Genomic DNA, 22,402 nt, shown 5'->3' with positions numbered 1-22,402 from the left:
AATTCTAATCCTGGATGTTGGAGGTGGGGCCTGGTGGGAAGTGTTTGGGTCATGGGGGTCCTTATGAATGGCTTGGGCCATCTGCTTGGTGATAAGTGAGCTCTGACTCTGAATTCAGATAAGATCTGGTGGTTTAAAAGTGTGTGGCCTCTCTCCCCCCACCCCACACTCTCTCTCTCACTCCTGTTTTCACCGTGTGATGTACCTGCTCCCCGTTTGCCTTCTGCCATGATTGGAGGCTTCTCAAGGCCTCCCCAGAAGCAGATACCGCTATGCTTCCTGAATAACCTGCAGAGCGGTAAGCCAGTAAGGCCTCTTTTTAAAAAATAAATTACCCAGTCTCAGATTTTTTTGTTGTTGTTGTTTTGTTTTTGTTTTTGAGACAGGATCTCACTCTCTCACCCAGGCTGGAGTGCGGTGGCACAATCTCAGCTCACTGCAACCTCCACACCTCATAGGCTCAAGTGATCCTCCCACCTCAGCCTCCCAAGTAGCTGGGACTACAGGAGCACACCATCACACCTGGCCAATTTTTTGTATTTTTGATAGAGATGGGGTTTCGTCATGTTGCCCAGGCTGGTCTCGAACTCCAGAGCTCAAGTGATCCTCCCACCTCAGCCTCCCAAAGTGCTGGGCTTACAGGTGTGAGCCACCACATCGGGCCTCAGGTATTTCTTTATAGCAACGTAAGAACAGGCTAACACAGACTGCAAGAACCCCAAGCCCTGAAAAACAGAAGCTTACATCATAGTGGCATTTATTGTTTAATTAACTAAAAGACCAGGTTGGGTTTGGTATCTCCAAGGACTCACACTGTACTCATCCTTCTGTTCCCGTTTCCTCAAAGGGTTGTCTGTTGTTCCCTGGTTTGTCACCATATGTGTAAGGTGGCTGTTGCAGCTCCTGGAATTATGTTCCCTCACAACCACATCCATGGGCAGGAGACAATAGAAGGAGGCTTGGGACAAGGGTTTATCCTCCTGTGCCTCTCTCCTTTTATCAGGAAGAAAACTTTCAAGAAGCACCCTGGAAGACTTACTTAATATCTCATTGACCAGAACCAGTGGACGACTGGTCAAACTTGGCTGTGAGAGAGACTGACAAGTGTGTATCTGATCTTTTAGTTAGTTAGTTTCCATGTAGGAAAAGTAGAAAATCAGAGGGGAGTTGAAAAGGCTGTTGTATATTCAGTGTGTAACACACCTTATTCTAGCCACCTGGTTTCAGTTAGAAACTCCTCTTAGGTCTCTTGCACTGGAGGTGCAATTGATGTGTACAGCTGCTAGCCAACTTTCTGATGTCTGTCTGTTATTTTTCTGGTGTGGTTCCATTGAACCGAGAAAGGAACTTTTTATTTATTTATTTGTTTATTTTGCTTCCACTTTTTGATCCCCTGATTATGAATGAGGGAGATCATTCCTGGATTATTTAAAGCAGCCTGCAGTTCTTTACTTGTCAAAAACAGTGGGTGCAAAACAAACTTCTGGAGTGCATTGTTCCAGTGGCTCTGACAGACTTTATCCCTTCTTAACACTAGTTTCATATTTCAAAATGCCATGAGTCACTGTCTTGCCTATCCAGCCCAGAGTTGTTGAAATCATGGAAATGGGAGTCCCTGAAGAGATACAGAAAGAGAAATGACCAGGCACAGTGGCTCACACCTGTAATCCCAGTGCTTTGGGAGGCAAGGCGGGAGGATTGCTTGTGGCCAGAAGTTCAAGGCTGTGGTAAGCTATGACTGTACCTCTGTCCTTCAGCTGGGGCAACAAAGCAAGTTGTCTCAAACAAAAAATAATAATAATAAATAAATAAAAGACAGAGAGAGAGAGAAACGGAAGTGATAATGACAGGATGGGGGGATGGGACTGAAGAATCAATCAGGTGTTAAGGCAAGAAATTCTGACCCTCAGAGAAAGCAGCTCTGAGGGTCTGAGGAGCTCTTTCCCTTCCTTGCCTGGTGAAAGTTCCATCACTGTCAAATGAGGAGGCACAGCGGCAGTCTATGAGAATCCAACATTTTACGCCCCAATCTTATACATTAGGCTCCCCATTTTATTTACTGTTAAATCCTAACTCATTGACAAATATTCAGGCTTTCAATGGTGTGGTGATTTTGCACTTCTGTCTGTATTTTTGTGGAGATTTTCGATGACAGATGGTAAAGAGGGAGGGAACCTGGAGAATAAACCCGCAGCTGTCTTTCCTAGAGTCCCCTGACATCTCCAGGAAGGGGATACTCAATGTGTGTGAGCCTTGGTGAGCCATGGATGTTTGAAAACTGACATCTCCGAAAGGATCCCCAGTCCACTAAACATTATTTAATCTTGAAAAAATAGTAAAAGACTTATCTGTACTTCACAATTTCAAAAGTATATAAATGGGATGGAAAGTTGTTTTTAAAAAAATTCAATGTGCTAATGAGTACATAGCAACTTTCTGTCACTCTATATTTTCTAATCGATAAATATAAAACTGCGAAGACTGTTTTGGGAGGATTTGAAGTTGTTTTTATATTTTAAAAGGAGTTCCTGCACTCAATAATGGTTGAGAATCACCAATAGTGCTTTATAAATTATTTAATTAGGGAAATGAAATGGGAAGAATATAAGTTATATTGTGAAGCCTGTGGATGAAGGTCCTTTTAGGAAGAGCAATTTACTAAAATTAATACCCGAATGACCACCTGAACATTAAGGGTTAAGCTCACCATTATCATGTTGATAATGGACAGATGGCCTATGGGAGAGAAAGAGAGGGAGGGAGAAAAGTCTGAAGTGCTCTATCAAATACAAAGGGGGGATTTGGATGAAAGAGAGAGTGAGACAGAGAAAGAGAAAGAGAGAATGAAAGGCTGAGAGAGCCCAGAAATAGAAAAAAAAAAAAAAATAGAAGGAAAGGTCAGGACAAGTTGACAAGTTGTGGGGAATGGGGAGAGAGAGAGACACCAAGGGCTCAGTATGACAAGAAACCTGCGGATTTTTTTACAAGTTGATTTACAAGAAACTCCTGGCCAGGTTAAGTGGCTCACACCTGTAATCCCAACAGATTACACACACATTTGGGAGGCTGAGGTGGGAGGATTGCTTCAGCCCAGGAGTCTGAGACCAGCCTGAGCAACATAGTAAGACCCTGTCTCTATTAAAAATACAAAAAGTTAGCGGAATGTGGTGGCGTGCACTTGTAATCCCAGTTACTTGGGTGGCTGAGGCAGGAGAATCGCTTGAACCTAAAAGGTCAAGGCTGCAGTGAGCTGTGATTGTGCCACTGCACCCCAGCCTGGGCGACAGAGCAACACTCTGTCTCAGAACAAAGCAAAACAAAAACCAAACACACACCCCCCCCAAAAAGAAACTCCTTATGGTGGATTTGACAAGAGAATGTTTAGAATGGGCCTACCTAATATTCGGTTGCACTACAGCCCTCTTCAAATGCTTAGTAAAAATCTACAAAGAGCATATATGAATGGCATTCGAGAATGTGAAGGAAAGAGGGCTGCTGTCATCTAAGAATGGATTGGAGCAGGGATAAGAGAAAAGACCAGTTGCTGGAGTGGAGGGCAAGGACCCAGAAAAAGCAGGAAGTTGGTGCAGGAGGGTGATCAGAACCACGAAACTCCTGAAGTGCACTGTGTGTGTTTGGATGGGAGGCTGGTGGGGAGGAAGGAGGCATGTGGATTTAGCCACATGGGACCTGCGGTTATTTTTATTTTAATATTAAAAGAATGGTGACCCCATAAAGCTACAGAATTTGGAGACATGTAAATGAGGATTTCTAAAACTCCCTACTTCTGTCACCACTACCATCACTTTTAGAAATTTTCTTGATTTCTCAGGCCGGGGGTGTGGCTCACACCTGTAATCCCAGCACTTTGGGAGGCCGAGATGGGTGGATCACCAGGGCAAGAGATCAAGACCATCCTGGCCAACATGGTGAAACCCCGTCTCTACTAAAAATATAAAAATTAGCCAGGCATGGTGGTGTGTTCCTGTAGTCCTAGCTACTTGGGAGGCTGAGGCAGAAGAATCGCTTGAACCCAGGAGGCAGACGTTGCAGTGAGCCGAGATCATGCCACTGCACTCTAGCCCAGTGACAGAGTGAGACTCTTTCTCAAAAAAAAAAAAAGAAATTTTCTTGATTTCTCTAAATTAATATGGTCTCCTTCCCAAGAATTCCTGCTTTCATGGTACTTAGTTCACAAAGGTTTTGTGACATCCTTTTTAAGCTAAGGAAGCTGTGCCTGCTGCCAGCTTCAGATTCCTTTGTCATTCTCTTTTCCTGCTTTGAACTCTGTGCTCCCAGAATTCCGAAATATGTGAAGCTCCCTGAATGTGCCATTCTCTCTTCTCGAAACATGTTCAAGCTATTTTCCCTCCTTAGAATGCTCTGTAAAACTACTGGCCTCAGTTTTACACGCTCGGCTCAACTTAGCCATCCTGTCTTCCGGGAGTCTTCAGGGACTGGCTGAACTTCCCCCTTTGCTATCACAGTATTATCTATAATATCAAGCCATCTCCTCCATCAAAGGATTCCTGATCCCTCATCTCTCTCCGCTATTTGGCAATAAGCATCCACACTGTGAGGATGCCTTCTGTTTATCACCAGACTCCAGGGCCTGGCATCATATCTGATTCCTACTACCCACTCAGTATTTGCTGAATGGTTATCTCGCAGTTATTTCGATTTTTATCTTTTTGATAAGTTGGTAAAACCTACAGACAAGAATAATAGGCTGGGCATGGTGGCTCACGCCTGTAATCCTAACACTTTTGGAGGCTGAGGTGGGTGGATCACTTGAGGTCACGAGTTTGAGACCAGCCTGGCCAACATGATAAAACCCCATCTCTACTAAAAATACAAAAATTAGCAGGATGTGGTGGCAGGCATCTGTAATCCCAGCTACTCGGGAGCTGAGGCAGGAGAATCGCTTGAACCCAGGAGGAGAAGGTTGCAGCGAGCCGAGATAGCGCCACTGCACTCCAGCCTGGACAACAAGAGTAAAACTCCGTCTCAAAAAAAAAGAATAATGTCTTAGATACATTTTTTTAACCCTGAAGCATCCAGCACTGTGCCTCTCATGTAGTAGGCACTCAATATGTATTTGCAGAAGTAAAACGCTCTTTAGTTCAGCAATCACTTCTTTACTCATTGACTCCTTCAACAATTAAGCATGTACTATGTGCCAGCACTGTCTGGCAGGCAAGTTTCATCTGATGGCGACTGCAATCAGCCTTCGTGGTTGCTGGCAGCATCGTGTTGAGATGTTTCCTAGGTTACATCTGGATTTAATGGCACTAGAAGGTGGTACTTGTGCCGCATGGATGTGATCCCTCATGCGTAGGCTTGAAATACAGAGAAAAAGGCATGATTCCAGCCTATTATGAATCGCGCAGAACTTTCCAAGCACTGTCAGTCAGCTCAGAGCTCTGATAGGTGCATGAAATACATATTTTATCCAGAAACGTATAATCTTATAGAAAAATACAAGTTACATAAAAAATTAGGGAATTAACTAAAATAGAATGCAAACAAGTCCTGAAATGAGTGTAACTGGAACCCAAATTCACAGATCAGAAAGTAGAAACATCAGTGCTGGCTGGTAATATTGGTCAAGAGAACAAACCTGCACTGGATTTAGGAAAGTGAGGTTCAGATCACTGTGCTGTCCTCTAATATCTGTGTTACCTAGGACAAGTCCCTTTGCTTCTTTCCAGGAGGAACCTGGGCTTAAAGGTGAAGGACAGTGTGGAATCAGAGGCCTAATTAGTTACCGGCTAGACTTTGACAAGTCCCTTAAGATTTGTGTTTCTCTGTGTCCTCATTCACAAGATAAAGATAATAATATTACCTCCTCCATAGAGTTATAAGAATGAATGAGACAGAAGAGTCCCTGGTACCTGGTAATAAGTGATTGGTAAATGTTGGCTGTTGTTCTTAGCCTCAGTTTCCGTATCTGTGAACTGGGGTGCCTCATTGGGTTGTTGTAAAGATCTGAACGGATTACAGTAATAGAACCACTTGGCCCACAAGAATCATTTGACAAAAGCTCCTTTAATCTGAATCTAGAAGGTAAAATCTTCATAATACAGAGGTAAAGCTTTGAAACAGCCTTTTACTGATAGCAACAGAAATAAAATAATACCTTATTTCCAGCATAACAATTGTGTCTTTCATAAATTCTTGAATTCCTTTGCTTTCAAAATTGGCAGTACCTACATAATTGGGCTTGCAGCATGAAAAATTCCTCCTGTGATTTTGCCTGAAGGTTTCTGCAGCTTAGTTTCCCAATATAAATAAAACATTTCATTAGTGTGAGGATGCGCTCTCACCACACAAATGGACCCTAATTACAACTTCCGTTTCCCCTATTCTTAAAAACTTTGCACATCTGAAGCTGAGCTGTCATGGCTTTTTAATTAGCATTACACATGACTCCCAACGCTGACTTCCATGAAGTGTGGAGATGTGTGTGGGAGCAAGACATATTGTATAAAATAGTAATGGACACTGCTAACAGTTCCAGAGCCCAGGGATGCCAGGCAGACCTGAGTCATGAGTTGTCTGAGAAACAGCTACTTCCAAGGCAATCACAATTTAACAGTTTAAAATTAAATTACACTTGCTTTACTTAAAAAATATATTCCTGAAAGTCAAACAAAGAATTGCATTTTTCTATGTGGAATTTTGGCAAAACAGTATGAAATAAATCATTGTTCAAAAATAATGAAATCTCCTAAAACTAGAATGATGTAATAAATTATTTTAGTCTTATTATTATTTCTACTAAGTAGTTTAGAATAATTAGGTGGGCAGCGGTGCCTCATGCCTATAATGCCAGCACTTTGGGAGGCTGAGGTGGGTGAATTGTTTGAAGCCAGGAGTTTGAGACCAGCCTGGGCAACATGGTGAAACCCTGTCTCTACTAAAAAATGTATTTACAGAAATTAGCCACGTGTGGTGGTGAGTGCCTGTAATCTCAGCTTCTTGGGTGGCTGAGGCATGAAAACTGCTTGAACCCCGGAGGCAGAGGTTGCGGTGAGCTGAGGCTGTGCTGCAGCCTGGGTGACAGAGCAAAACTCTGTCTTAAATTTTAAAAAAGAATGATTAGTATATTACTGAGGCATAGTCACTTAGCAAAAGAATAAGTAAGTGTGCTATAACATGGGAAGAAAAATGATACCAGTGCGCAAAGACAAAACAAAATAATACAGAAAAAAACATTTGAATTACTGACTTACTCTAATGGTAATATACTTGACTCAGTTTCAGCTGGGAATTATTTTGAGGATGTCATGTTCAGTGACGTTAACTGAGATTGAGTACTTTCGAAGGGAAGAAGGGATGAGAAATCATCCACATTTGATATTTGGTCAAATAGCCTCTTGGGAAGGAGCCAATTCCAACTTTTCCCTTCTCATCACCATAACTTGGTATCTTTTAAGTGGCTTCCATTGCATTAATTTTTTCAATAACTCATCCTTCTGGGGAAAACTGTTCATGAGAAAAAAAAAACTGAATGAAGGAGCTCTGACTCTACTCAATTTTAAAATCTTATATAACTCGTTTTTGCTCATACACTGAGTAAATAGCTGTTTCAACTGTTGCATAGTAGTGGAGGGCCTTTTAGAGCTCTCAGAACTTTTTTAACCCAAAGGCTAGATAGTACAGAGAAAATGCTCCCTATGAAACCATGATTCAAAGACGAACTATTCTTGAATGATAATAAAATCCTACATACCTACAGCAATTAAAAATTGCATTTTAAAATTGGTGGATTCATCTTTTGTATACACATGCAAATCTCAGCTCCCTTCGGCTGCTCCAAGATAGATTCAGTATATTTTGAGTTCTGTCTCTACTAACTAGTGTAAGCGCTAGACCACTAAAGACCACCCTCTTGAGAATTCACAAGGAAGATACCCTGTGGGCTCATATTCAGGTCCTATCAGCTACCACCAGGCCTATTCCTGGGCTCTCAGCTGCCTCAGCAACTGTTGGTAATCTGACAGAGAGAAAGGTGATGTTGAGAATATTTAACAACTAGAACAGAGGCACCAACCTATTAGAATGGCTGTAAAAACTGGTTCAGGCATGCTGGTGTACACCAGCTAATCTCAGCCTGCTCAGGTGGGCTCCACCGCTTGGCCAGCTGCTCTCAGGATGGCTTGATCCGGGTCTGCCAGGCCCTGGCAGGGCAGGCTTCCTGCAGCATGTGTCTGCTGCTGCTTCAGAGCCTGGGAGGGGGTCTGTGGCAACCTCTCTGCTCTCTCTGGGTGACACGTCCTTAGAGAGGAGCAGGACCACTGCTGCGCATGACGCATAGCACCCAGAGTTTGCAGAGAAACATCTCCCACCATGTTGACAGCCTTTTCCCTTCCCAGGAGATCCCAGAGGAGCCATTTGCCCAATGCTCAGAGTGGTGAAAAGCCTCAAATCTAGACTTTTGATGTGATTTCCGAGTGAGTTTAAATGTACAGTCACAGAGATACGCTGACTGGACTGAAAGGGGAGATGTTTATGTTTAAATCTGGTCTCGTGACCACACAGAAGAGCAAGTGGTCCTCCATAAATGAACATGTCTAAAAATCCTGTCTTTTCCAGCCAGGCACTGTGGAGCACACCTGTAATCCCAGCACTTTGGGAGGCCAAGGTAGGAGGATCACCTGAGGTGAGGAGTTGGAGACCAGCCTGGCCAGCATGGTAACCCCATCTCTACTAAAAATACAAAAAGTAGCCAGCTATTTGAGATGCTGAGGCACGAGAATCACTTGAAACCGGAAGGCGGAGGTTACAGTGAGCTAAGATCACGCCACCTTACTCCAGCCTGGGTGACAGAGCGAGACTCCATCTCAGAAAAAACAAAACAACAAAAAAAACACCTGTTATTTCCTTGGAAATGTGTATCACAGTAGACACAATCATTGTTGTCGGATATTGACTTGTTAAATACATATGTTTTTAAAGCACTATAATTTTTGTCACGGGTTTTGATGCTTGATTTTTTTTTTAATATATAGAAAGTGTGGAAAAATGGGAATGGCCCAGCATCAAAAACTCTGAGATGCCTGGGTCTGCCCAAGGTAACTGGCCTCTTACTAGAATCTGTCTTCTCACAACCAAAGCTCTGACCTCTGCTCAAGCTGGTTGGCCTGACTTTCTCTTCCCTGAGGATGAGTTTGTTTCCAAGTCTCCATCTCTTTTACAAGTTGACTTCCCCTAGAGCTGACTGACGAAGCCTGAGAAAGCCTGGCCGGATGAAATTCCAGGGGGCCCAGTTTAAGCTAAACTCGGGAGACCAGCACTCAGCAGGAACATAGTTACACTTACATCTTACATACTCACCACCTGCCCAGCTTCCATTTAGGAAAAAGGAGTTCACAGTTTTAAAAGTGTTTCAGAACAACTGCCTTAGAATGCTCATCTGCTGAGCAGAAGTGTGTATTTCTTAAATTTCAGACTGGGGCATCTTCAGAGGGGATGAAGGACAGTCCTTTCAGCTGGGTTCATGAGTCCCGTTCTTCATGTTCTGGGTCCCACTGCCAGAGAGTTCTGCAGTGCTGACAGCCTGCACTTATACGGTAAATATTGTTCTCGGTTTCTGAACCTTTGGGCAGATGGGGGTGAAGGGAAACTTAAGAGGACTCTCTCCACAGCCAATTGTTTGGATCATGAAATAAAGGAAACCTGGGAGCTGAAGAAGTCAGTGTTGAATCTCCTGGGCCAGAGGCCACCAGGGTCAGTTCTGCACCATCCTCTGTGTGACCTTGGGCCAATCACACATCTTCTGACCTCAGGTTTCGCTTGTGTGAGTTGCTCCATCCATCTAGTATCTCATTTCACTTATATCTGTTGTCAACTCTAGGCACAAGAATTTCAAACTGAGCTTAATCCTGCCCTATACTAAGATGAATTGGAACATGTCCATGAAAGTGAAAAAATTTACTAAAAATGTAACCACTTTGAGTCATAGCTTATTGAAAATGAATTAAATTCATTAGCTTCTAGTCACTGGAACAAAGCATTCTTTTCAGTTAAAGAGGGTTAGTCAAGAAAGACCTGCCAAAATTTTTCACTGTGCACAGTAGCATCAAGGGAGTTCAACTGCAGACCTTAGGGGGTTGGTTTTGCTTTGTTTTTCAGTATCTCACATGATTTAATTACCTTGTCCTGAGTTATATAACTCATTCCTCTTTGTGCTTTGATTTTTCCATCTAGGAAGGTAGAAAAGCTTGCTACCTTCAAATGCAGACATATTATGATCATTGTTGAGCATAATTTAAATACTCTGAATTTCTTAGATGAAAGCGACTATAGAAGTTGAAAATACGAAGAAGCCAAAGGGAGTATTTGACAAATATGATCTCATTAAATCTCAACACCTTCATAAAATAGATGAAGATACCATCCCAGTATTAATGAATGGAGACTTTGAGCAACTTAGGAAAACCATACAGCAAGTCTGCACTTTGCATTCATTTATACATATGTGTGTATAATTGCTTTCGGGTGCCAAAAGACATTTAAGACAAGTTAAGAAAATTTACAAAAGTAGGAAATAAAAGGTTTGCATTCATGTAAATGCATATTATATATAGCACAAATCGAAGTTGTGTTCCTCCGACATTTTAAGGAAACATTTAGGCTTTCTGTGCTACATAATGAAAGTTAATTTAAAATTAAATTTGAAAGATAATTTATGGTACTTATTCATTTATTATTTCTTTACAACAACGAAAACAGCTGCACTTTAAGTTGAATTTTATGCATGTAACCAACTATTGCAAATGTAAACACATTATCTTTCTTCTGGATAATTGTGAATTTGTACAACATAAACTATTAAGAGCACATTGTACCTTCAAAGCCGTATCAAAATAAACAGTCCATTTTTAATGGTTACTACAAAAGGACTTCCTAGGCAGTTTCTTTTCATCTTCTTTGTGACACTATCACTGACTCTATTTAGTGAGTCCTTTTGTTAACATCACCACCTCAGCTTGCTCTGCAGTCTACACTGCAGCTCATGTTTCCAGGAATTTGGAGAAAAGAGCTTTGCAACTCTTTCCCTTTATCTCCAAATATGTGTCCCTTGCCTGCTCTGAGGGAACTTGTGGGCCAATGAGTAGCAAACACTTAGGGAAAAGGGCACCTCTGCATAAGAGACCGCAGGCCATATTGAAAGATGACCTCAGATATTCTTTTATTATTATTATTATTATTATTATTATTATTTTAGACAGAGTTTCGCTCTGTCACCCAGGCTGGAGTGCAGTGTTGTGATCTCAGCTCACTGTAACTTCCAAGCGATTCTTATACCTCAGCCTCCCGAAATTACAGGCATGAACCACTATGCCCAGCTAATTTTTTTATTTTTCTGTATTTTTAGTAAAGATAGGGTTTCCACTCTGTTGGCCAGGCTTGTCTTGAACTCCTGGTCTTAGGTGATCTGCCCACCTCGGCCTCCCAAAGTGCTGGGATTACAGGCATGAGCCACCACGCCCAGCCTCATTCTTGACGAGAAGTGTGAAAGCAAGAGAAGACTGAGATGAAGACATGGAAGATGGAGGGCTTCTCCACTCCTGAAGAGGGCCGCTTCATGCCTCGATGTTAGGGGTCACAGGTTCAGTTCCCCAGGATCAGACAAACCCACAAGGCAAACGTCAGTATTAGGACCATTCCCAAGAGAAAGGCAGATGTCTTTTGTATCGTTTAATGTATTGGATTTTGCATGAAATTTCTATATGCTGCTTGGGAATGTAATATCTGATTAAGAACACAGAGCTGAGGAAAGTAGTAGGAAAGAGAAGATTATCTGTGTTTGTTGTCATTTCATATTACAATTACTTTCAATTCCTTTCAGCACAAACTAAATGAACAGGAAGAGGCAGCAAAAAGTGTACAATGTATTTGTGGGAATTGTAAATGTGGAAGGGAAGACCAGTCCCTGATTTATCAAAGATGGCTTAAATGAATTAAAACTTTTCCAAATTTCACCTTCAGAAGGACAACATAGCAAACAAACCCCAGTTTGCAAGGCCAGTTTCAAAAGAAGGCAGCACCCAGCAAAGCAAGCGTTTCAGGCTCTGAATAACGCTCAAATTCATCACAAACGTGCTGGGAATTTAAAAAGGAAGTTTGTGTTCTCATTGATTACATAACTAATAATTTTATGAAGCCTGTTTAAAATACTGATTTTCAAAACAGTGGTTATAATGTCAACTGGTTACACGGTGTCCATTTGTGACAATAAATGAAAAAGTGTGGGCATGCGTGTGCCTGTGTGTGTTTACAAATGAGACTATCCTTGCCGGTGGACCGTTCCAATATGAAAAAGATTCATACATTGTATTATGTAAACACAATTAAGGGGATCCATCATACCGGTGGTGAATGTGTAACCTGTATTTTCTTGGCACATAAGGTTCCACCAGGACTTCGATCTTCACAACATTACAGCTCAGAGCTATCCCACGTCCCACCAGACCCTGTCCCCTTCTCTCCACGCATCCAGCGCGCCCACACGCGTGCGCCGCGCGCGCGCACACACACACACACACACACACATATACACACACGCAGACTCAGGAGACAGTACACTCGGGAGATGAGTACAGCTTGCTTCTCTGCGGTCACCCGAGCACCGCAGGCTCACTTTACCTCTCGCCCAGGGAGGATGCCGGCTGCCGCTGGCTCGGTAGCTGCCCTCCGTCTCCACGGCTGTCCCCTTCTGGTTCAGCAGATTGGGGCCCTCCGTGTTTTCAACAGGTACCATGGTCACGTAGAAGTTACAGCCGCTCCCCCGCCACCGAACAGCCCCGACCACCCCCGCTCCCACGAGTGGTCACTTTCCCCATAATAGCATGCTAAAGAAGAGTGTGGGGAAAAACTTCGGGCAAAGCTAATGTGATTTGCGACCAACTTTGTTTCTATTTCCGAAGGCTTTGCCCTTTTCGGTGACACAGGCTGTTGCTATTCCAAGCAGCCTATCACAGGCAGGGGGAGGGCCGTGAGTCAGAGGATTGTTTTTGCCTTTAGATGCAGAGTTGGAAGCAAGGGGTTAAAAGAAAGGGAGCTCAGACGGAGTATTTGGGCATTAGCTAAGGGTAGCTCTTGTACTCTAGCACCTTTGAAAAGAGGCAGAGAAAAGAAACATGCAGATTTAAATGCAAGCTGAGAGTGGGGATAGAATACTCACAGATGGTATCAGTTAATCTTGCAGAAAGAGGAACAATTTATGCGAAGACATACCAGAAGGAAAAGTGTGTCAATTTTTCAGCGAGACTGTTATTCCAAAAGGCATGGTATTTACCAGCTTACACAAAGCATAAAATACCTTTATTGTTTCAACCTGATTTTCATCTGGGCAAATGCCTGTATCTTTCTCTCCAAGGCCTGTCAGATAAATCACAGCCTGAGATCAAGAATACACAAACTCAGAATGCGTAGATTCTTTAGACTTTTTATATGCTGAGGTTATAGCAAAGTAATCCTTTTTTTTAATGCAGAATTGTCTTTAAGAGACAAATTAACACTGAATCTTCTATTAGATTTCATGTTTGCCTAGGTAGGAGGAGGATACTCCCCACTCAGAGAGGCCAGACTAAGTGACCCATTGTGTGGGTGGGGTGGTCATGTAATCTCAAACAAAATCAGGGCATGAGAGGATCTTTTTCTGATTTGTGAACATATTTATTTAAAAAATCTTACAAGGTTATGACATTTTACCTTCAGTTATTCATTCAACAAATCATGTTTATTTAAAAAAAAAAAAAACACCTCATAGAGGAAATTGAGATCATCTTAAAAATCATTTGGAATAAAAACTAACATGTATGGAGCACTTATGTGCCGGAAATTGTGCTAAGCGCAATAACTCAAATGATAACTTTGAGCAGGTACCAACATTATAGAAGAAGAAATGGAGGTTGGGTAACCTGCCTACAGTCTCACAGCTAATCAGTGGTAGAGCTGAGATTATGAATCCAGGAAGTCTAAAACTGTAACTCTCCTATATTCTAACTTCCCAGCCTTGTCCTTTTCTGATTTTCTTGGCTTCCTACACATTCAGACCTACCTGACTTTAAGAAGATGCCATGAAATATGGCTTTTAGTCCTAGGCATTTCTCTGGACAGGAAAACAAATTTGTGCTTGTATAAGCAGAAGCTAAATTTTTGTTACTTCCTTTCAACATTTTAGCTGAATCACCGCAAAGCTCTCAATTCACTTATTTGTACATTTCCTTTGCTCATCGCTAGATAATTATATATTTTTCTCATCTTTCAGGGAAACAGGTAGCAAATGGAAACAAACCTATAATAATTCAACTATTATTTATTATGTACCCGTTGTATGTCTGCTGATAGTGCTGGAAAATGGAAGTCGTCCAGGCATAATCCAGGCCCCTTCTGATTAAGAGGGTAAGAAGTTCAGAATCCCACACATCAGTGTCCCCACTAAAGAATGTGTAATGCAATGATGGTTTGAAGCAACTCATTTTATTAGTTCCCAGGGTGCGTTACAATTATATAGGAGTCTCAATTTCTATCTGTGAGACACATGCTTCCCATAAGTTCTCTATATTCTCTTGGCTTCTCACTTCTTTCTGCTCAGAACCAATGACCTCATTAGGGGTAAAATGTTCTTGCAATGGGTTAGTTGTATCATTGCTTTGTTTCGTTATCCCACGACCTGTGTTTCTAGCAGCTTCTCAGCCCCATGGGAGTGTTTGAGTGTTTGCTATAGTGCTTGACTAGGCAGAAGACAAAGCTAATTCCAGAATACTTTACTATGGTTAAAAGCAGTCCAACAGTTCTCACTCTGTTTTGTGTAGCCAAACCGTACAGGAGATCCACAGGCATAGTAAGCCAACCACGATTCAAAAAGAATGCTCAGCAATGCAACTGACAACATCACCTCCTGGTGCTCCTAATTTTGTTCTTTATTCTGCTGGTGATCTGACCTGGGCCACTGGCTGTCTCAAGCTCTGTTTGTACTTACCTCAATCTCTTAACTCAGAGAAAAGTTTAGGGGAGAAAATTTTTTTCACCCAGACTAGAGGGGGGAACTCTGCCTCAATTCTGTTAAGAACCCTGTACTTCTCCTTCCCAGTCTTTTGCACACTATAGTGTATTTGATACAGTTACATGCAGTGATTCGATTAAATCTGCCTTTTCTACTAGATTGCAAACTTTGTGAGAGTATGGACTATGTTTGTTTACTTTATTATAGTATTCTGCGTGTCTGGCACTCAGCAAATAGTAAGTATTTGCTGGCTAACAGACTGATTCCTGTAAATCCAATTAACTTTAGCAATACTAGAATGTATGCTCCAAGAGGGCAGGCACCTATTTCTATCTTGCACATTCATCCAGCTCCTAGCACAATGCCAGGCATGAAGTAGACACTTAATAAATATTTGTTAGATAAATGAGTGCTCACAAATAGAGCTTTTAGTGAGCTAAATAACTATTTAGCTTTTAAATGTGAAAATCCATATGATGATTGCCTATAACATTTTGTCCTTCCTCTCTGCTTTCTGCCAATTCCTTTAGACCAAGTATAACCACAGGCTATCCCTCTTCTCTGGAGTTTGAGCCACTTCCATTATTAAAATCTGTTCCTCCACTCAAGGAATACGTAATCAGCAGACAGCAGACAGTTCATTCTTCATAACCCCAATACTTTTGCTACCTAACACTTTAGACTACTGCTCATAGGCAATGCTACCAAATCCAAAAACACCTATCCTGACTTATAAACTGGCACAGCAGGGAAGAAGGGATGAAAGAGAAGACAAGCAGATTCACAGGGCATGTAAACATCTACCATAGAGCATGCCTATTTTCATGGCAATTTTTTAAAAGCTTCACAACAACCTTGTGAAGTAAATACTGTTACTTCCGTTTTGCAGAAATTGAAACCAAGAAGCTTATGAAACATTTCCAGGATCAAAAAATTTTCCAATGTTGAATTATAAAATTTTGAATCCCACAGGAAAACCTACACTCAACATTTTACCATGTTTGCTTATTCACCTCTATATATAATAATTCTTCCATCCATCTTTCGATCCATATTAGTCTTTATACATATCAAAGTAAGTTTAAAATACTTCAGAATGCATATTATTAAATAGAGTTCAATACTTGTTTAGGTTCTTTTTCTTGAGACAAAAAAAGTTCCAGAAGCAACCAATTTTCTGATATTTTTCCACATAGATTACCTTTGCTTCTTCTAAACCTTCATTCATATAATGGAACCATAGAGAATGCAGCCTTGTGTAAGGCGTCTTTCACTGAGCGTAGTTTTGATATCCATCTGTGTTTTTATGTATATTAGTAGTTCATTTTGTTTATTGCTGAACAGTGTTATATGGGTGAATATACCGCAGTTTATTCTTTTTTCTATTGATGGACATCTGGGCTGTTGCCAATTTTTTGCTATTAAAAATAAAACTGTTATGAGCATTCTTGCACAAGTCTTTTTTTGCAGAACATGACATTTCAGAGCACAGCAGTTCAAGTCCATTTGATTCCAAAACCCACATGCTTTTCACTACACCCTATTGCTTCTCTGCAGTGCACCCTGCAGAGCACACTGATGTGGAATGCACCTTCTACAATGGTTCATTACAGTGTAAACACAAATGGGAAAATATGGTCTTTATGCAAACAAAAAAAATTCGAAATACAAATTCACTTCTTGTTTAGCCTTATTCCAATAAAATATTCATTTTGGTATGATTGTTTGGAAGGATATTTATTATTTCACCTGTTTATACTATCTAAATAACTTCTCTATCTGAAAGTTTTCATTATGACTTCTTTCCTTAGGTGTAGAATATTATCAGTCATAACATGTTGATTAAAGTTCCTCAAATTACAAAGTAAGTGTGGTTAAATTCATTATGGTATGCTCACTTTATGTAACATGTGATAAGTCACTAAAAGAAAGACAATGTAGCCATGCAAGAAAATAGTTTTTCAATTATTTTAAGTGGGTGAATCAAAGTGCCATACAGAAAGTTGCATACTCATTACTATTACAATACTTTTTATAAATATATGCGCCTATTGGTAGAGACTGGAAGGAAACTTGGAACAACTGAAAATAACTAATAAGTTGGGGTGGTAAGTCATGTGTAAAAAGTACTCTCTTAAAAGTTTTTTGCTTAATGGTTCTATCGGATTGTATATATAATAAATATAAATCTGGAGAAAACTTCTTCATACTTAGGGCTGCCATATACCATTGTGCAATTTGGACACAGTACAACTCTAAGTGGGTCATTCTCATTTGCAGACAGCAGACGTTTGCTTATTTATAAAGCAAATTTTCCAGAATATGACAATACTAATCTTGAAGAAAAGGCAGCTTTTTCTAATTTGCTCAAAGGTACATTGGGCAACTGATGGGGCTGTTCAAATTCTCAGCTCCCTTTAAATCACACCAACGTCGCATCTATTAGTTTGGCCTATGCCTGTCTTTGAACTGCCCAGCTACATAGAATGAGCACTGTTCTTCCTTTGATCAGCTATTTTTCCAAATAAAGTATTTTTAACTTAAAACTCTCCCTCAGTCCGATTGCCCTGACCCTTGGATGGAAGGCATTAACAAAAAGCTGTTCAATGATTAACCCTTTCCTTGAGATTAACCTGCCTTTGATACCATAAAGTCAGAAGAAGTTGCCTGATCATACATGACAACAAGCAGTAGCTATTGGGTTGGGAGCTCTGGTCCACTTTCATTACATGTCCTTTGTTTGCGAGACAATGAGGAGGGCACTGCACAGAAAATGACTACTTTCCAAGTTTAAATAATCTGAATAACTCAGGGAAAATTTGGAGCACAAAGCTTACTGAAATGTGAAACCTCATGCTCAGCTTCGGAAGATGAACTCCTTACATTTCAGTGCAGGTGGACATGTTAGAGCTTGTCGTGGGCTTTTATTTTCTTCTAGGCTGCCCAGGATCAGAAGACCCTTCCTGTGTTGGGAATCCCCCTCCGCAAGGAAGAACCTGTCTCCTAAACAGAAGCTGGAAAAGGCTGATACTCCCTTTTCTCACTTAGGACCAGGCTCTGCCAAGCAGTTCATACACCTTGGATTTTGCATCAGAAGCTGTGGCACAAAGTAGCAGGATGTACAGGCCCCACCTTCCAGCGAGGATGGTGGCAGTGGCTCTGGCCAAAATATTTAATGTCAGAGTTGCTAGATATATGCTATTAGGTATGTGCTCAGGGGTGGCTAGATTAGATCAAAGCAGCATTTAGGGAGTTATTCTTGACTACAGTTTCCAAGTTGGAGTTGGTTTCTGTTGCTTTAAACTGAGAACTAGGAATGACACCGGACTCAACTAGATAAATCCTTTTTCGTGTGCGCAGAGGCAGATTAATCAGAAAGCTAGTGAAGTTTAAGCTGCAGGGCCCCTCACTCACTCCAGCCCTTCCAAGGCCCTGGGAGGCACCCAGCAATGCATTTATATAATGATATGTTTTGTAAAATTTGCTAAAATGAAGTAACTGCAATCAGTTAAGACCACTAATGCTTTGCACCTGGCCAGCAACATCTCATTTCCTTTGTGTCGTGTGACATAAGGGTGGCCATGGAATATTTGGGATCTGACTCAAGATCAGTTAAGTTTGAAAAATATTTTTTTTTGTATTTTTTTTTTTTTTAGACAGAGTCTCACTCAGGCTGGAGTGCAGTGGCACAGTCTCGGCTCATTACAACCTCTGCCTCCTGGGTCCGTGATTCTCCTTCCTGAGCCTCCTGAGTAGCTGAGATTACAGGTGCACGCCCCACTACACCCAGCTAATTTCTTTTTTTTTTTTGTATTTTTTGTATTTTTAGTAGAGATGAGGTTTCACCATGTTGGCCAGGTCATTCTCAAACTCCTGACCTCAAGTGATCCACCTGCCTTGGCCTCCCAAAGTGCTGGAATTACAAGCGTGAGCCACTGTACTGGGTCTGGTTTTGGTTTCTTACAGATGGCTCACAAGCACTTAACTAATGTGCAGTTAAGCTCTCACTAGCTCTCTTGGTATAGAAAGGACTTCCAGGAATTCTTTTGCTCCTCACTATGCCATCTCATGCCATACATATCCCACATTATCACTCACGTGGCACAAAGATGGAAAAGCACAGGGCTAGAGGCTATCTCTCAGTGTGAACCTGTCCTACAGCTCCCAGGGCCATGGCAGAGGGCCATGCTAGAGGACAGACTGGGTTCTTTTATTTTCTCTATATAGAAAGTAATGTCATAAAAAAAAATTGTGTTGTGAAAAAAAGACCAAAATGCATGCAATCAAAAAATGAAGGGAAAAAAGGATTATGGAAGTGTATCAGGTAATTCCTGGATTATGCAATTTTTGTAATACTCGGCAGCTTTTTATCATTTGTAATTTACTGCCAGGCATGGTAGCTCATGCTTGTAATCCCAGCACTTTGGGAGGCCAAGACGGACAGATCACTTGAGCCCAGGAGTTTGAAACCAGCCTGGACAATATGGTGAAACTTTCTCTACAAAAAATACAAAAATTAGCTGGGCATGGTGGCACATGTCTGTAGTCCCAGCTGCTCGGGAGGCTGAAGTAGGATTTCCTGATCCTGGGATGCAGAGGTTTCAGTGAGCTGAGATCATGCCACTGAACTGAGATCACACCACTGCACCTCAGTCTGGGTGGCAGGGCTATATAGACCCTGTCTCAATTTTTTAAAAATTGTAATTTATCAAAATAAATATTCACTTTCTTTATTTGTATTCTCATTTTTTAAAACAGAGTCCCCAAATTTTATAAACATCAGGCCCCACAAAACTTGGATCTGCCCCTATGAATATGTTGGAGAAGTTCTTTCCAGATGACCATGTTTACTAAAAACCTCATACCTCCATTCAGTCTTCCCCATTCCCACCGCCGCCACTCTCTAAATCCGGGCCACCTTATAATCTCCCACGGGGAGAGCTGCAATAACCTCTAACAGGTCTTCCTGTGGGTATTCTTGCTTTCCCAAGCCCATTTTCCATAGTGGTGCCAATATTTTTTTTTTCTAAAATCTAAATACTTAAATGGTTTCCAGTTGTTTTAAACTTTTCTCCAACTTCTAATTGTTCTTAGGATTGGCCTAAATTTCTTCACAAGGCTTAAAATGCCCCACAGGGTCTTGCATGGTCTGATCCCTCCACGTCCATCTCTTGCCACTTCCTGACTTGCCCTCTGCAATCTGAACTATATGGTGGAGATGCCAATCATCGCCTCCTTAACCTGATATTCTTTTAGACACTCTTGTCTCACATCTTATTGTGGTTCCCATCTCCCCACCCACTCCTGCCCCCCACCAGCCTCCAGCAAAACTAAATTAACCAGGGGTAGATGACTCATGCTCAGGGAGCCGATAGGACAGGCTAGGGTCCCCTCTTTCAGAACCTTTTCCTCTCTGATTAGGTTAGGGATTGTTACATCAATCAGAGTTCGGTGCAGGAACTTTTAGTAGGAAGAAATTTAGCACAGAGAATTGGGTGCTTATATTTTCATTGGAAAGCCTGAAAGATTCCAAGCATTCAGGAATGACTCCCAGAATAATACAGAGCTGACTCATCAGCTGGGCTCCTACATCTAAGCTGCCCAATAGAGCCATGAGTTCAGGAATGCATTGTTTAAACCCAGAGATCAGATCATTTCTGGTCCCATATCTGCATTCTCTAGGAAGCTGTAGATACTGGAATGCCACCTCAGGAAAATCTCATATCTACCTGATTCCCTAGGACAGCAGAAACTCTCCAAAGAGGAAAACAAAAAACAGAATACAAAAACACTCCCTTCATATTCATCTTCGTGCAGGTGCATCTAACTGATATCTACAACCCTATTGCAAGGAAACCTGGGAAATGTAGCTTTCTAATCTCTCCAGTGGGAGGGAAGGCAGGATGGAATTTGAGAGGGTCACGCTGCTGTATCCAGCTGTTAATAGATCATATGAGCTGGGGCTTCAGGTCAGGGCCCTAGCAGGCCAAAGCTTGTGTAAGCCGAAGTTATAATAGCAGAAGCAAAAGGGACATGCATAGTAAAAGAAGGGTGAGTGCTGGACAATGGAAACTCACAGAGTGAAGCAGAAGCGAGACTCTATGGCCCCATGACAATGGTCTTGGCTTCAGGTTTTCTATGAGGCCTGGCTGTGGGTTTTTTTGTTTTTGTTTTTTTGTTTGTTTTGTTTTTTGATGGAGTTTCACTCTTGTTGCCCAGGCTGGAGTGCAATGGCAGAATCTCAGCTCACTGCAACCCCCACCTCCAGGGTTCAAGCGATTCTTCTGCCTCAGCTTCCCGAGTAGCTGGGATTATAGGTGCCCGCCACCACACTCACGCCTGGCTAATTTTTTGTATTTTTAGTAGAGATGGGGTTTCACCATGTTGGCCAGGCTGGTCTCGAACTCCTGACCTCAGGTGATTCACCCACCTCGGCCTCCCAAAGTGCTAGGATGACAGGTATAAGCCACTGCATCTGGCCCTGGCTGTGTTTTACACTTGCCCTTCTATGCTGAGGGACTCACTGATATCCTCTTTTCTATCCCCCCTCAGTCTCTACCCATCCCCATTTGCTAGGCGCTTCGGTCTTCTCTGACCTTCCCTCCCCCAGGACTGGGCCAAGTGCTCTCCTCTCTGCTCCCAGAGCACATATTGCTCTCACGGATGGAGCATTAAACAGAGTGTGCTGTGATAATTCACAAATCTGTTTTCCCTATTAGTGTGTCAACACCGTGAGCACACCTTGTTCATACTCCTTCAGAGTTTGGCATGGTGTCTGAAACCTTGAGTTGCTCACTAAATATGTATTTAAAGAAATCCAGGAGAAAAGGAGGAAGGAGAAAAGGGTATACTCAACCCAACTTCCAATCAAATTATGTTGTTTCATTGCAGCATGCTTTTGAAAGTAGGGTCTAGGACTAGTCTTGGTTCTAATTCTGGCTGTACCACTTGCAAGCTCTAGAGTCTCTTCAATGCCTCAATTTCCTTTTTTCTAATAGAGAAGGACAAGCCATCTCATAACCTTCTTGTGAGGATTAAATGAATTAATATATAGAAAGTATTTAGAACAGTATCTGACCATTGTCATCTGCAATAAATAATAGCTGTTGCTGCATCCAAGGGACTCCATAGAATTATAAAGAAATAATAGAAAAAATGCTGGGACAGGGCCCAGTGGCTCACATCTGTAATCCCAGCATTTTGGGAGGTTGAGGTGAGTGGATCACTTGAGCCCAGGAGTTCAAGATCAGCCTGGGCAACATGGTGAAACCCCATCTCTACAAAAGATACAAAAATTAGCCAGTTGTGGTGGTGCATGCCTGTAGTTCCAGCTACTCAGGAGGCTGAAGTGGGAGGATCACCTGAGCCTGGGAGGCAGAGGTT

The 22,402-nt window shown here is 41.8% G+C and overlaps 1 protein-coding gene across 1 annotated transcript in view; it reads right to left on the bottom strand.

The window, feature by feature from the left end:
- SLC2A12 (solute carrier family 2 (facilitated glucose transporter), member 12) overlaps positions 1–12,957 on the bottom strand; it is a 65,239-nt gene extending 52,282 nt beyond the window's left edge. Inside the window, exon 1 of the mRNA XM_011991469.1 lies at positions 12,655–12,957. Coding sequence (XP_011846859.1) covers positions 12,655–12,769 — 115 coding nt within the window. The 5' untranslated portion in view covers positions 12,770–12,957. The remainder of the gene's footprint in view (positions 1–12,654) is intronic.
- Between the last annotated feature and the right edge of the window lie 9,445 nt (positions 12,958–22,402).

Source organism: Mandrillus leucophaeus, unplaced genomic scaffold (genome assembly GCF_000951045.1).
Source record: "Mandrillus leucophaeus isolate KB7577 unplaced genomic scaffold, Mleu.le_1.0 Scaffold396, whole genome shotgun sequence".
NCBI classification, from domain to species: Eukaryota; Metazoa; Chordata; class Mammalia; order Primates; family Cercopithecidae; genus Mandrillus; species Mandrillus leucophaeus.
The sequence above is the reverse complement of the archived record's forward strand: the minus strand, read 5'-3'. Positions and strand labels throughout refer to the sequence as shown.